This window comes from Equus asinus, chromosome 3 (assembly GCF_041296235.1).
Source record: "Equus asinus isolate D_3611 breed Donkey chromosome 3, EquAss-T2T_v2, whole genome shotgun sequence".
In the NCBI taxonomy this organism is placed as follows: Eukaryota; Metazoa; Chordata; class Mammalia; order Perissodactyla; family Equidae; genus Equus; species Equus asinus.
In genome coordinates, this window is record NC_091792.1 from 122,983,099 (window position 1) to 123,000,085 (window position 16,987).

The 16,987-nt window shown below is 34.4% G+C and overlaps 1 protein-coding gene across 2 annotated transcripts in view; it reads right to left on the minus strand.

Moving 5' to 3' along the window:
- The window catches only part of SLAIN2 (SLAIN motif family member 2), an 84,674-nt gene that overhangs the window by 19,088 nt on the left and 48,599 nt on the right, over positions 1–16,987 (minus strand). The window contains exons 6-7 of one of the 2 annotated variants that reach the window (XM_014857117.3): positions 16,444–16,581; positions 6,339–6,416 (exon numbers count right to left, since the gene is read on the minus strand). In XM_014857117.3, the coding sequence (XP_014712603.1) occupies positions 6,339–6,416; positions 16,444–16,581 (216 nt within the window). The remainder of the gene's footprint in view (positions 1–6,338; positions 6,417–16,443; positions 16,582–16,987) is intronic. The other variant, XM_014857118.3, reaches the window with a different exon arrangement.

Genomic DNA, 16,987 nt, shown 5'->3' on the forward strand with positions numbered 1-16,987 from the left:
GCTCAATTCTAGGAATATACTAAAAAACAATGAGTTGTATATTTTAAAAGAACGAATTTTAAAAGTAGCAGAAAGTGAATAAAAAAGGCAAGAAATATCAGAAAATAAGTAGCCATATTTTTGAAGAGTTCCCCAAAACAACAGAAGAGGGAACTCTAGAGCCACAAAATTAGAAAATCTTAAATCAAGCTCCTTTTCTAAATGTTTAGAAAAATGAATTTCATGGAAAAAATGAGTAACAGAAAAGGGTTGAGGTCAAATCCCACATAAAGTTATTATAAGAAAAAAGAGAGAAAGCAACAGAATAACATTTCTACTAATGATGGAAACTTGCCAGAAATCATGTCCACCATGTACATACAAAAATCACAATCTACTATTTCAAATTCTAAAGCCATTCAAGAAAATGATACAAGATATGAAAGAACATCGTAAATCAGAATGGGAAACACTCGAAAATGAGGCAATGGAACACAGCAAAGAATGAGACATAAAATAAATCCTTTCACAATGAAGTTTAAGATAGAAGGAACACAAGAGTCATGGTATACAAAGATTATGCTTTAACAGAAATAGACAATGAAAAGAAACTTTATAAAACAAGAAGAAATGAAGAAAGATGAAAAAGATTCAAGAGAAGTCAACAGATACAGAAGACAGGCAAAAGAATATCCAATTTGTGTACAACAGAAATCCCTACCAGAAAGAAAACCAAGGCAAGAGAACAGAATACTAAAAATTATAATCCAAAAGAATTTGTCTAAAATTTAAAAACATTTACAACTCCAGATTGAAAGGACACACCACATATCCGAGAAAATTAATTCAGAATGACCAATACTAAGAGATATTCTCATAAATTATTGAACTTTAAAACATTCTTTGGACATCCAAAGACCAAATGATTCTAACAGACAAAATTCTTTATTCCTGACAAAAATAGACTGATATATTTAATATACTCAAATAAAGAAAATGTGAGCCAAAGATCTCATATCTAGCTAATGACTTTCAAATATAAAAACAGCAGACAGGCTCTCATCAACACGCAAAAACTGAGGGAATGGATTTTGTTTCCACAAGGCCTTCTTGAGGAATCTACTAGAGAATGAGATTCAAACAAGAAAAATGACTGGGGAGACAATAACATACAGACTGGTAGCAAGGATCAAATATATATTTAAATGTAGACCTAAGACTAAATAAATAAGGCATATAAAGGAGAGTAATAGCTATTTAATCTGACAATGGAGATATAGCATAACTAAAAAAAAAAAAAAAATGGAGGGAGCATGCGCAAAAAGTTTCATAAACTGTTTTCAATAATAATATCGTATGGTATTATGCTAATGTCATCCCTACAAGATTTTGTGTGTAATATGGGATAAAACAAATTATTAAATGATACTGTAATTTTGTGTGTTGCTGATAGATAGGATTCTCAGAGCAAAATAAGAGATACAGATGTAAATTAAAAGAGTTAAGTATTTACCCTCAAGCCCTGAATTTGAATAGGAAGTAGCAGAATGAACTCATTAGAGCATTCAATCTTTAAAAATACACAAAGACAAATCTACACATATATTTACTAGCTCTAGTAATTGAAAAGACCTAGAAACAACGACCAACCTGGTACCAACGAGCACAGCTGAAAACTTGGATTTTGGTTTTAAAATACCAATTCCTACCTTCAAAACCAGTCTTTCTGAAGAAATGACTAAATCCAGGTCTGCAGCAGGAAATGTACAAGGTGAGTCTATCTTGTCATACCAGTTAGCAAGAAGTTATCAAAGACTACTAGGGTTGTGTCAGAAAGACTTGAAAGCCAACTTGAAGCAGCTTCCACCAAAGCTGGGAAAATATCCAGAATGGATCGAAACACATAAAAAGATTTACATTTACAAGTTTATAATGATATATATTTAAGAAAAATATTGGTCACCTTTGCAGGATGCTAGGTTGCCAATTTTTTATTTTGTAAACTGGTAAATAAAGGGAAAGAACAAGTATTTATTCTGAATTTCCTAATGAAACTGTATTGCTGGGTGACCAAATAATTAAGAAAAGTTCCTCTTTACACAAGCATTTTGACAAATAAAAAAAGGAATGTTAGAATTGGAATAATCTAGCTCTGTGATACCTGATAAAGTAAGGATATGGGCATTAAGTGTCAATGGCTGTTAACAACACAAAAAAGATGTGATGCACCTTTGGCTGAAGAAGCAGCACCACCTATAAAAGCAGTCTCGCCCAAAATAACAAAACTGAATCTAATTAAGCATCTAGATCCAACTATCAACTTACAGGAAGTACAGAGGAACCTGCTAAATGACACCATGGAAAAGATGCCAGCAAAATTCAGCCTGTGTGAACATCTACAGGACAAATGATCTTTTTGGTTTCTTCAGCAAACAAACAAGGGAGAGTAAAGAGATGGAAGAAAACTGTAAACTAAGAGAAACTCAAAAAGACGTATATTAAAGAAGCAAAACTATAGTTTCATTACTTGGATGATAAAAATCATATAGAGAGGTAAGGAAATGATTCCTATAAAAATTCGGAAGAATGGCTAGTCTGAGGGGAGGGGGATCAAGAGAGGATTATGTTTGGAAGCAGACAGGTGGAGAGTGTCTGAGGTAGCAAGTTCTCATCTTCTGATATGGATGGTGGTTACTAGGGGGTTGCCTGATAAGAATTCATTAAGCTATGTATTACACAGTTTTCTGAAGGTGTGTTATATTTTTTTAAAAAGTTTAAAAACAGGTTTATAAATTAGAAATCCTTTTAAATTTATTAATCCTTCAATTCTTAGATAAATGCACTAGAGTCTATGAAAGGACAAGTCAAAAAGTTCTACAATCTCAAGATATGGAGAGAAATACTTTAACAAGGTTAATGTATAAGTTGAAGGAAAACTAGAGAAGATGATTTGCAAAAAATGTTTCCTCTAATGGTAGCAGCATTCTACTTTATCTATAAACTTTGGGCTAGGGAGGAATAAAAAATATAATGAGGTTACTTGGAATTAGGTCTTTAAACCTTATAGCTGTAACTAACATTCTAAAATGTAGCCAGTATTTAATCTGGAAAAAATCAAGGCACAAATTTCACAGAGGAGAAAATTCTGATCTAGGACTTACTCAGCAAAGGAAATTTATAGATGCAGTCAAGATTTAACCAAAGAGGAAAGAAAGATCTTGGAAAATCATAAAAGCCTTACCATGTCCAAATGCAAATAATCTATTCAATTATCAAATAGCATGAAATGGTCTAACAGGAATTTCTGTGTTTGGAGGGAGCCCCAGGAATAGCCCCCATGCTCTCTCCCTTCCCATTCCCAATTGTACGTAACAAAGCTATGGGAGGGGGAGCAACTCCTATCACTTTAACTGGATCTAGAAACTCTATTTACGGCAGAGGCTGGCTCTGACCACACCTATGACAGAAGAGAAAGTAAAGAGGGGCTAGAACAGGGGAAAAAAAAAAAAAAAAAAAAGGAAAGGATATAATGAGCGTATCCTGTTTCTGATACAGATTCAATAAATACTTGTTGATAGAAAGGGGAACACAAGAAATTTTAAATTTTGGATCCAGGATAATCACGTAATTCCTGGGTTCTCCATTTTCAGACAGTCTGATATCAAACAGTATTTTAAACTCAAATCAACAAGGCCTATTATAAACTTATTTATCTGACCTTGAATATCTGAAAATATAGTGAATTAAAGAAGTTATTAGACAACTACCATCACTAACTCCTCCTTAGTTGCCTTTTTCCTTCTAAATAAAAATGTTTCTATATCTTAATTTGTCCTGATTCTCCACATTCACTTTTTCTAACGAGTCTTCATTTTCTTTCCCTGACTTGGTGAGGTCTGAACCCTGTTTACCTCCACTTGACTGAGTTCCCAACAACTGCGAATGAATAATCTCTTTGTCAAAGCAGTTTGTTTTAGCAGTCACTTCCACGAAGCCTTAAAATACACAATGGATTCTTTTCCTCAAAGAGAAGGATGGGCTAAAGAAACACAAAAACCTTGCAAGAGGAAAACACAAAGAGGAACGTGTCCAGCCTTTCTTGAGTGTGAGTGTGAATGACTGTGTTCATTTAACAAATGTTTATGGTGTGTCTCTTGGTGCCAGGTAACACAGTTTTTACTTCCCTTCTCATCTTCATACTCCAGCTACTACTAAATGCAATTAAAATCAAAGTGATCATATTTCCAATTGTGTACCTTTTCTTCCTCTTCCCATGATGCTGTGAGCCCTTAAAATAAGTACATCAGCTTTCTAGGAAATGTTATAGACTCATCTTCAGGAGGGGACAATTGATTGATGCGACAATTTACTATATAGTCCGTGTTTCTCTACTAATGTGCCTACTCTCTACTAATGGTCTAATGTGCCAAAGTTACCCTACAACGGCAGAAAATTCCACAGTCCCATGCAGATCCCTCTCTCTTAAAGTCTGGATATGAGGGAAAGTTCAAAAATCCATTTTGGCCTTGAATCCAAGAGGTATTCTCCAACTCAGCTTTACCAGTAATTACTAATATTTTAAGTCCTACTGTATACTTGTGTCCATTTTTCAATTGGTTCAGAACTTATAGTGTAAAATGATCATACCAACCAGAAAATATGAGAGTCAGGATTAAGTTAAATAAGTAAGAGATTAAACAAAATGAAACAACACAGAAGAAAACCAAACACACACACTTACAGACTTCTCTCCCTTTACTAAGTCAACTAGACAGCTGGAGGTACCAAGAATTTTGAGATTGGGTTTTCCTGTCATCTTATCATGGAGGGTGGGCAGTTTGGTGCTTAGAGTCACAAAAATAATGGAACCATAGGCAAACTTTTTTAAAAAGTCAGAAGTTATGATCTTCTTAACCTAATAAACAACAACCTAAAATCTAAATAACAATTTACAATGATTTAAACCTACCCGATTCCAAAAAACATTATGAAGCAGCTTACAGAAGCAGACAGCAAATAAAATTTATGTAAACTTACAATCCTCCACTTTTTTATGGTATAGTTAACTCTTGCCCTGTTTTAGACACCACAATCCTTTCATGATCATCTGTTTTCACCTACCTCCCACCCCTAAAAGTACTTTAAAAATACCTAGAAGTCTCATAAAAGAAGCCTGAAGTCCTCAAATAATTTCTATAAAAATCCTTTTCTATAATAATCCCTAAAAAATCATCTTGTTCTCCATCCAAATAACATAATCTATCCAGCCTATAATTTCTGACAGTGGCACCAAAAGACACGTGTATTGGAGGCCTATGATCAACTTCTGATATTCAAAACACGAACATTCACATATCCTACTTTTCAACTATTCTCTGTCCTTCAGATTCTATTATCTAAAACTATTTCCTTAAATTATACTTAATCCACCAAATCAATCCTAAAACATTTGCATTAATGAACTTGTTAAAACATCTATTTCAGTACTTTTGTAACCATATTAACTAAATCTTTTTTTCAACAAATCAAATCTGAAACCTCCTCTTTCCACATAATGTCTTTTAGCGCTTTATCTTCCTTATATATCTTTGTTGTTTATTGAGTTCTGAAGCTATCAGGAAATCTCCATGTCCTGGATAGGGGAAATATTTTTCCTCATTGCCTATGTTTGTTCCATCCCATTTCCTCTGAGAATTCTATTCATTCTTATTCCTGCTGGTCTACCCAATCCCACAGTATTTCTCCCAGTTCTACTTGTTTCTAGCTGCCCATACATCCAATCTCTTGGAACTAATATGACAGCTTTGATGTCCAATCTTCCTGTACTTCTTCAACTCTCAGTTCTTACAGAAGCTACCACTCCCTAAATATTCCAAACATTATCAGTTAACCATAACAACTTCTGACTTAACGTCAATCAACTTCTAATGTGAAAGAATTCCATTTCATCCTACAGATAAATAAATCCAAAAATCAGTCAGGAGAAAACGTATTACATACATGATGTCTGACATCCAGTTCATTTTAAAGCATTTAATAGTTCATCTAACATTAAGCTAAAACAATGACCTTCAGTTTTAGGTTGGTAAGAAAAATGATAAATTCTCTAATATTAAACCTATATATCATTCATTCTGAACAGAATAGCAACCCAATACATACCTCTGTAGAAAAGGAGTTTCTTCTGCATTTATCCAATAACAGAGAATGAATCCACATTATTTTATTTTATTGTTTTTGTTAAAAAGAAAACTAAAACGTGCCCTACAGACATCACTGACTCAGTAGGTCAAAAGGTAGAAGATTTAGCTAACTTAACCAGTGCTGAAATTTAAAACTTAGTAAGAGGCTGTAGTTACCTCTTTTTGTAGATGAAGTTTGAAGCAACTGTTTGGCTTTGAGGGAAGTACGAGGCAAATTTTTCAGCCTTTGCGAAGCTGTTGAAAAATAAGGAACTGTAATATTTGCCTGAAAGGACAAGATAACGGCTATAGCTTCTGTAAACTTGAATATTTTAATACAAACCTGAAAATTTGTCAAGGAATAGAAACCATAAGGTGAAAATGTGTTAGAATCCCAGAAGCAGAGGAATTTTAAAGTGATGCTTAGTGCATTAAGTTGGAAAGGAAAGGGGGATAGAAATCTTTAGTGCAAAGTGCATACTTTCAGAAATAGTTTCTTCTAGATGACAAAATCTACAGTATGTAAACTGATCAAAATACCGAAGAGAAAACAAATCACCAGCAAACATGCTACAGGATGCAAAGAATACAAAGCTAATTAAGTAAAAGTGATGAACACAAGCACATAGTATACAATAAAATAAATGTAATACTTGTTCAATGCAAAGAAGCGGACTTTGGCAAAGCAGTTATTGTTAGATGAATTGCCCTAACATGAAACAGTAATTCCCAAACTCAAAAAGAAGAAAACTCAGAACGAGGCAGGTCCTCAAGGGAGTCACAATCTGGAGACTTTAATGTGTTCAATATCATCTTGCTGTAGAATACAACTAATTTGTACTTTAGACTGTGGGTAGCAACATATCTGGGCTGTGCATATATGCATATGGGGTGGGTAGGGGTGTGTGTGTGTGTGTGTGTGTGTGTGACTACGGTTGAGGGGTTTGGAGGAGTCAGAGCATCTCTTTGTTAAAGTGATCAATGGGGAATTCTAAGCTTTATTCAAAACTCTTAATCTATTAACTGCAATGAAACTCTCAAAACTGGCATGTAAGCAGCAGCCCAGAGCCATCCAGAGTTAAAGATCACTATGGCTCCAATGAACTGATGAGTCCTACACCTATTTAAGTCACCTATTTAAGTGGCTCTAAAACGTCTACCGATTTGAAAGTCAAACTTCATATTATCTCTACGATTGATATGCAAAAAAAAAAAAGGAGATCCCACAATCATAAATCTGGCCTTAGTTTAAAAAAATCATTGCATGGATAAAGGGATACTTGATATATCATCAGAGAATTAAGGAGAATTTTTCCTATGCTCTATTGCTTAACCCTATCAACACTGAAAAACTGTTTTCTCACTGTCTGATAGTAAACATTTTTTAAAAGTAACAAATGTATTTGACTTCAAATTTTACAGCACTCCACACATTACTGTAGCTAAGTAATATTTTATGCTAAGCAGATCTGCAAAAAATTCTCCAAACCTAAAAAAAAATCAGTTTTATAATTTCATTGCCTACTATATCTCCCACAGAAATACAGGATGCTATCAGTGAATAGTCTTCATTTACATATTTATTCATACATGCTTTCATCCCCTTCATATTTTCATTCATTCATTCCTGCTTTCTTTCATTCTTTCAAATAGTTAATTATCTACTTTACTCCAGGTGCTGTTTTAGGTACAATGGATTCATTAGCCAATGAGACAGACAAATTTCCTACTCTCCTGGAACTAGCATTCTAGGAAAGGAAAAATAGACAATAAACAAAGAGTAAAATATATGGCCTGCCAGATGGTGATAGCTGCTAAGGAGAAAACTGAATAGAAAAGGAAAACAGGAAGTAGGAGATTTAAATTGCAATTACAAACAGGGTGATCAGGAAAGATTTTCCTAGGATGATATCTGCACAAAGATCTGAAGAGAGGAAGTGAGCCATATAGATATCTGAGGAAAGCATCCTAGACAGAAGGAAAAGCAATGGTAAAGAACCTGAGGTAGGAGTGTGCCCAGAATGTCTGAAGAACAGAAAGTAGGCCACTGTGACTGGAGTACATGAGGGCAAAAGGTTACCAACTGTATGTACGCTAACAATCCACAATATCTATTAACTATTCAATTTTTTTAAATGAGGGCTTAATACCAACTATAATCATCTGTTTTGGAAAGGTCCTATTTAAATTAATAGCTACGATGACTCCAACGAACCTTACTTATCCCTCAAGTTTCATAGGTGATGTCACAAGAACAGCACCTATAGACAAGTGAAAACTATCATACGCTAATTCAAAGAGTCAGAATGCAAATACAATCAGGCAGTGTACTCTAAATTTGCCTGATACAGACAGAATGAAATGAATGATTTTCATAAGATACCACATAGTCACATGATGTTACCCAAATAGAGCAAAACCTTAATTTTTATCCAAATTATCAATCTTAATTTGATCAGTTTTCTAAGGACAAAATCATTTTTTAAATGATAAAGTGTAAGTACTTAAACTGCAAGTCTCCAAATCTCTCTAAAATAATAGAATTCAATGTGTTAGTTGTTTTAAAATACGTATGGTTTCCCTGGTTTCTCTTTTAATATTTACATAATTTCAAATTAGCAAGATCCCACTGTGAGAGGCAAAGATGGTACAGTGAAAATATTATTCTCTCATGTTATCATTATGTAGGTTAATGTCTTCTCCACAAACCAACTCCAAAACTCTCTGTATTTCTGTTAAACATATACCACCATTTTCCAAATCATTCTAGCTCAAAGTTTTCTTACTTTAAACTCCATTTATTCATCTCCGTAGTTCTGTAGATCTATCCCTTCCTTTCTATCCCCACTGTCTCCTAAAGTCCTAATTCAGACCTTCATCACTCTATTTTTGGACCAGAACAGGGTCCTTCTGGATCTCCCTACATCCAAGTTCTTTCACTTCCTTCATGTACATCAAGGGAAAGGTGGTGAAAGTGTTGCCCTCTACTCCCCCAAAAGCAGGCAATAAGTGAGTGTACTGTTTGCAGGGAATTCAGAAACAAAATAAAACAAGTTTGGTCTGTTTTTTCATTATCATGTCCCAGCAATAATAATCAATGTCAGTGGGGTAGGCCCCGTGGCTGAGCAGTTAAGTTCGTGCGCTCCGTTTCGGTGGCCCGGGGTTTCACCGGTTCGGATCCCGGGTGCAGACATGGCACCACTCGTCAGGCCATGCTGAGGCGGCGTCCCACACAGCACAACCAGAGGCACTCACAACTAGAATATACAACTCTGTACTGGGGGCCTTTGGGGAGAAGAAGAATAAAGAAAAAAAAAAAAGATTGGCAACAGTTGTTAGCTCAGGTGCCAATCTTAAAAAAAAAAAAATCAATGTCAGTGATAAAATGCTCGTCTCTGAAGAAAATAACTTGTTGGCCTAAGTTATAAACAACTGCTGTAGGTAGTGTTGAGTTTTAATAACATATTAGCTTTAAATTAGCACATTTTTAATACCTATCCTTTAATAAACATTGCATTTCACATGAAAGACAACTAGGATAACTCTCAGTTATATAGTTTCCCCTGAAAGAGGTGGATTCAGCTACATGTTTTTTTTCCTGAGCAAGTTTGTAGCAATTTGAAATCAAGCTCACTTCAGCAGAGTATATGCCTCCAATCCCTATGGTACAGTAATATATTCCTATATTTAGACAAATCAGAAATAAACAATGATGGTATAGTGATTATAAAATCAATGAAACAATGTGAGTTACTTTAATTCTGTTGTTATATGTGACTTTGAGTATGTATTTAAAATTTTTCAACTGTGAAGACATTTAAAAATCATTAGACTTGATCCCCAAAGGAACAAAGATATGGACAGTATGGCAATTTCTGGAATTTATTCTAAAATGGATTGTATGAATCTCTGCCAAACTTACCCTTATGTTGAAGACTTTTCCTATTTGTATAGCAGTTGCTTCATGGGGAAAAAAAAATCAAAACCTTTCAGAACTAAAAATTGAAGACTGTTCTTCAATTGATATGAGTGAAGATAAATTGATAAATCTGGCTATAGTGTGTATTGAACAGCAAGACGCAAAGATCAATTCTGAAGAAATTATTGACATCTGCAGAAGCAGATAAGTAAATATTCATAAGTAATAAATAATAAGTAAATGAATAAGTAAATATTCACTACTGTAAAAGACCAATATGTACAAGTATATTTTTCCTTTTTAAAAAAATGATTAATGTAACTTAAAAGTATTAACCCATTAACTTTTTTTTTTTGGTACCATAATGTTGATTTTATTATTTTTTGACACAGTTATAAAATAGGTCAATAAAAGAACATTTTCATTTTCTGCCTTTTTTCTTGGCCATTATTATTATAATTCCATTTGATGATTACTATCAAATATAATTTTGTCATATGGGGGGACTTTAAGAATAATCTCTAGATGCCAAATACTAAGTAAGCATAACCCACTAGAAATGAATGTTAATTACTACTATGTAAAATGATCCTTGTCCCTGTCCCCCTACCATGACATTTTTATTTCAAACCTTTTATTGCTTACAAATTCTCATTCACAGTCATCCTTCAATCCTCTCTCCCTCTCCATCTCCAATCATCTCAACGTTACCAAGCCACATATCTTCACTTCATTTTTTAAATTCATCCAGATCTCATCACCCTCTGCACTACTGCCTTGTTCAGATCTTCATCTCTTGCCTGGATTCTAGTCTCTCCTCAACTTTAATCCCTTCTCCACATTGCCATCAGATTGAATTTTCTAAGCAACCTTGATTAAAACCCTAGCATGGCTCCCTACTCTTACAGATGAAATCCAAATCCTTTAATATGATAATAAAAAAACTCCCACAATCTGTTCCCTACCTACACCTCTCGTCCTTCATCACTGCACCCTCTAATCATCCTGCACCCTACACTTTAGTCATACAAAACTACTATCATCAGGGTGCCATTCTTAAGATTTTATTATTGATGCCACTGTTGGGAAAACCTATACCTTCTTTCTTCATGTAGCAACTCACAAGCTCCTCTTGAGCTGGTTGATATCTCTCTCAATATCTTTCCTGAAAACCTCTTCACACTGAATTTAATGCCTCTCCTCTGTTTCCACAGAAGTTCCTGCCTATCACTCCCTGCTAGTGAAGGGCACAAGTCGTCTCATTCACATTTACACTCCCAGTGCTTGGAATGTAACATACACACAATAAATACCAGTTGAAAAATTAAGGACCACATAAGTGACTGATTGTTGGGTAAAATCCAGAGATCTAAACTAAGCATTCAAGATCCTCCATAGTTGAGGTCTAATCCAAAGGGTGTGAAACTTGAATGTGCCCCAGGATCAGCTGAAATACTTCTAAAAACAGAGAGGCTGGGTCCTCATCCCAGAGATATTCAATCAAAATTTCCAGAAGGGCCAGAAAAACTACATTTATAAAATCTTTTCATGATCAGATAATTGACCCAACCTCACTGCACTACTTATCTTTAAACAGAAGTTCTACAAATATTTCATTCATTCTTACATTAGCCCATTACAAAGATTTATCATGAATTACTTACTTCAATTTATGTTTCATAATTATGTAAAATTCAAGTGTAATCTTTTAGTGTTTTGGTTCCAAGGAAAATCTGGATGAGAATTCCTTCCCCACGGGCCTCAGTGCAGCATCGCTATGCATAAGCTGACAATTACCCTGGATACTCCCTCTTCAGTGAGATGTCCAGAGTACACTATTGATCCTATATGCCTTTTTTCTGGAAGTATACTCTGTATTCTATGCAAAAATATTCTTGGGGCTGGCACTGCAGCGTAGTGGTTAAGTTCATGCACTCTGCTTTGGTGGCTCAGGGTTCATGGGTTCAGATCCTGGGCATGGACCTACACACTGCTTATCAAGCCATGCTGTGGCAGGCGTCCCACATATAAAATAGAGGAAGATGGGCACAGATGTTAGCTCAGGGTTAATCTTCCTCAAAAAATAAAGAAAAAATCTTCCATTTGGCTAAACGTAAGCAAATGGATAAATATTACATTGAATTATTTTACTCTTTTGTGGTAATTTACAAAGTATTTATAGTTCAACCTCAAATCACACTCCAATAGAGTCATCCAAGAATATTTTCCAAGATGCCTACTCATTTGCAGTTAGGTCAGCATGATGTAATTCAAACAATGATTGGGAGGACAACAGGAGACTCAGGGAGGAGTTGGGAGTAATTTGGTTTGGTTTTGCCACTTATCTAGTTATATGAAGTTATATATATAATTTATATGGATTTCTGCTCTCTCTAAAAATAAGAAATGGGTTGTTGTGAGGTTCAACTGAGATAATATATGTGAAAGTAAACAGTTAAAAATACTAACCAAAGTTTGAGTATTATTACTTTTTTTAAACCAGCAGATTGTCTTAGGTTTTTCTCCCTTCTCTTTCCTTATTTCTGAACCAAAAATTCCTGTATTTTTCTGAAAACAAAACTTGCTACTTAACCTGTGTTCTAGTAGTCTTAGAAAGCAAGCAAGGCACTAGTCTTTCTAAGAACTCTACCCCTGACACACATTCCTTCTTTTAATTGGAGAAACTGAGAAAATGACACGTATCCATGACCTCTGCAGTGCTCTGGTTTTCTTAAACTTTTTAAGTTACTCACATTTTTGAAATATAAAAGTTGAAAATTGTAATAGCTATAAAAATGAAAATATATTAGAACTCTCATAATATTCATATTTGAATGCCAGCATCCACAATAATGCAGCCACAGCAAATAAGCATATAAAAATAGTGATTGGCACAGTAACAAGGCAAAAGAAGTGGTCCCTTAGGTGGAAATAACAGCAACCTTGCAAAGTTAGGTTCATGCAGACCAGCAAGTAAGAACCAAAGCTTTACCACTTAAGAGCTGGAAAAACAAATGCTTAAAAAAACCCAAAATGCAACATCTATTATACTAACTGGTTTATACAAAAAAAAATAATAATTCATGTATAGAATGTATGAAACTTGCTATTATAATATTTGTACATGATTATCAAAATTTAAAAGGTACTATGAAAACAGTATATATTTATATACAAATAACACTAAAAGAAAGCATACACACTTTTATGTATCAAAGATATATGCAAACTTTTAAGAGAAAGAGACTAACATTTTGCTTCATAATGTATTAACTTTAAACATAAAGCTTTAAATATTTTTATAAAATAAACAATATTAAGTTTCAAACTTCCTAATATTCTGGATTTACTACTTTCCAAATACATTTTTGTGAATAGTGTGATTCTACACTAAAACAAATGTTTGTGACATTTTAAGTATAAATAAGCTTCACCACAGCTACAAATATAAACATAAACAAGCATATGCACTTAAAAAAACAGACGGTACCTTACTTTCTCTTCTACCTGTACATTATTCAAATATTGAAATACACCATTATGAAACTACATTTTCCACTTATAAGTAAATCAGTGATTAGAACCTCATTATGTTTCCCTATATATTTTTCTTAATTATCAACTTCTGGGGAAGAAGGAAAAATAATTCACGCACAGAAAAAAATTCTAGGGAATCAGCAGGTGATTATACAACCCTAATTCTACCACTAGCGAAGGTGAGCTAATTACCATAAAGTTTAGGATATGGTCAATATATTCTTCTATTATAAACATTTTTATCCTAGGTTCTCAACTTTTCTATTTTATTCTGTTTTTGTGAAAAATTGTTTTTCATTTCCATACAGCATTGAGGTGCTAGAATAGTTCAAATAAAGAGCATGTATGAGGGCATGAGGGAACAACCCTGAGTAAAAAGTTAGTACTGACAATAATGGAATGAGGCAAAGAGGACGTAGATCTAGCTGGTTTTATCAAACAGCTGGGAAGCTGTTTGGAGATGTATCATGCAAAGTTTTGAGAAATTGGAACTTAACAATTCAAACTAAGTATGAAACACCTTTGCAACCCAAGTACAAATGATGTTTTGGATTACTTGTGCATAGGCTATAAAAGTGTAGCTTATAATATACGGGAGTTTTATTACTTCATCTTCTTAATGATATAACATTTTCTTTCCTCTTATACTAACATCGTGGATTGCTTTTTGTTTCAGGCAACTATACCAAGGGCATGTGGTGCGGGGGGGGGGGGGGGTGGGGTGGGGGGGCGCGAGGTGGGGAGTGGGGGTGACCAGAAACAAGATTGTCTCAAGTGTCAAATTAACTTAATTTGTAGGTTTAAAGGCACAAAACCTATCATTCACCATTCCAGGGATAACAGACTTTAGATTGTATCTTTACTTTCATTTTTAAAAGTTTTGTGATTCCCTATTTTCTATACCAGTTATGAATACCGTATGAGTATCATAATGGCACTCAATGACACAGCTCATAAGAGCTGTGTATACTGGAATACGAAGAATATTGGAGTACTAAGTTTAAAATTTAATTTGGTACAAAACCATGTTTTTCGTATATATCCAAGTGAAAAAAATGAGGTACACAAATCTCTAGGTAACAATTTTCCACAGTGCCTTAAATTTTAGAGTTTACCTTATGAAAGACAGAAATAATATTTCTGGATAATTTTTATGTCTTACTACTAAATCACGAATGTGACAAATCTCTCTAGGTGGATTTGGGCTCTCGAGCAGGATCAACATGGGTTTGAGTCCTAACTTGCCACTTACAAGCCGTATGATCATACACAAGTTATTTAACCATTCAAAGCTTAAATTTCCTAATTTGTAAAATGTGTTAACTGTACCTACCTCATAGAATTGTTCTGAGGATTAAATAGGATTATGCATGTACAGTACAGTATAATGTGAGTTTCTGTAACATAAATAATAATATATGCAACTGGTAAAGAAGGAAAATTTATCAATATTATCACAAAAGTCATTTTGGTTCAAATGTACTTTTTCCTCTCTGTTGATTTTTGAGCTACCAACTAACAGCAGCTTCATACAAAGTATACAAAGTCAGCTAAACACAATAGAGCCAAGGAAGAGGACAGGGAATTAAAAAAGAATTGAATGCTTTCAAAAGTCGTGTTACTCAATAAACAAGTTACAGATGAACAGACAGTCAATAATCTCATGTTTGTATCACTTCTTCCTCAAAGCTTTGAGGAAATGAAGGAACACATCACAGCCACCACTTCAACCATTGGTAATATGCTACAAAGGAACTGAGTGAATCAGACTACAGGACTGATGTAAGCTGTGGGATACAAAGCACACACAGTGAGCATTTCTAAGACTACAGAAATAACTGAGATAGTTCATTTAAAATTGATTTGACTACATGCTCATATCTATCCTAGTCAATAAGTAATACTTTTTTTTCCCAAAGGAAAATTAGCCCTGAGCTAACCTCCACTGCTAATCCTTCTCTTTTTGCTGAGGAAGACCAGCCCTGAGCTAACACCTGTGACCATCTTCCTCTCTAAGTGGGACGCCCACCACAGCATGGCTTGATAAGTGGTGAGTCGGATCCAAACCAGCGAACCCTGGGCTGCAGAAGCGAAGCACACAAATTCAACTGCTGCGCCACCGGGCCAGCCCCCATAAGCAATACTATTTGGAAAGTGTTCAATTCTTTTTTAATCACCTTGTACAGTAAAGTACACAGCGGTACCTACTGCTACATCACTTCTTGGCTCAGTTTGGCCACTTTGTCTCAGAAGTTCTTTCTGCATGATTCTCTCTGATCTTTGTTTATATTGCATATGTCTCCTTAATTCAATAGTCTCAGCCCTTCCCTTCCATCAAGTTATCTTCAACTTTAATTTTTTTAATGAAGTTCTATATTTGCTGGAGTATTTATTTTATGAAGAATTTAACATGCCTTTAATTGTGCTAGCATTTTTATAGGATCATTATGGTTTTTACTAATGCTCTAGTAAGAAAGCTGCTTGGGTTTTAAGTGTTCTGTTCTAGGATTATTTCCTCCCAAAATCCTGTCATTTTTAATGTGCAGTATTGCAGAATGTGAGGTTTTTAAGAAATATATATTTATATATTAAATAGCTAGACTTTGCTTATTTTAAAATTCTGGAGAGATCGGAGTCTCATGTAAATATAATTACTGATGCAACTGGGTATCTTAGAGGGACAAATTTTAAATTTTAATATAGCTATGATTATCTTATAGCAATTACTAATCATATTGTACTACACATATAGTTTAATATACCTACCAGCAAAGAATATCTAATTTTCATTTTCCTTTAAATAACTAACACATGAAAGATACTTACTGGCTGAAGCCTGAGGTTGCATGCGAGGTATTCCTCCATTTGGCACTTGGAAATTTGAGTCACTTCTGCTGCTCTTCACAGAGTCAACTTGTGTATTAGATGTTCGGGACAGGTTTGGAAGACTGCGTCTTAGTTTTTCTGACAACAGAATTTTAATTGAAAAAAAAATCAAACCATTTGTTCAGATGGAGAAAACTAAAATATTAATTATCATTCAAAATCAAATTCTTTATTGAAGCATTCTGCATATTTTAGAAGAGCTAACAGGAAGTACATGCCTTATAAAAAAACAAACAATTCAACCTAGATTCTATAAAAGGGTAGAATAAGAGAATCTTTAAAAAGAATCATAAATTATTTTATTTTTTAAATTTTTGAAATTTTTTTTTTGAGGAAGAACAGCCCTGAGCTAACATCTGCCAATCCTCCTCTTTTTGCTGAGGAAGACTGGCCCTGAGGTAACATCGTGCCCATCTTCCTCTACTTTATATGTGGGATGCCTGCCACAGCATGACTTGATGAGCAGTGCCATGTCTACACCCGG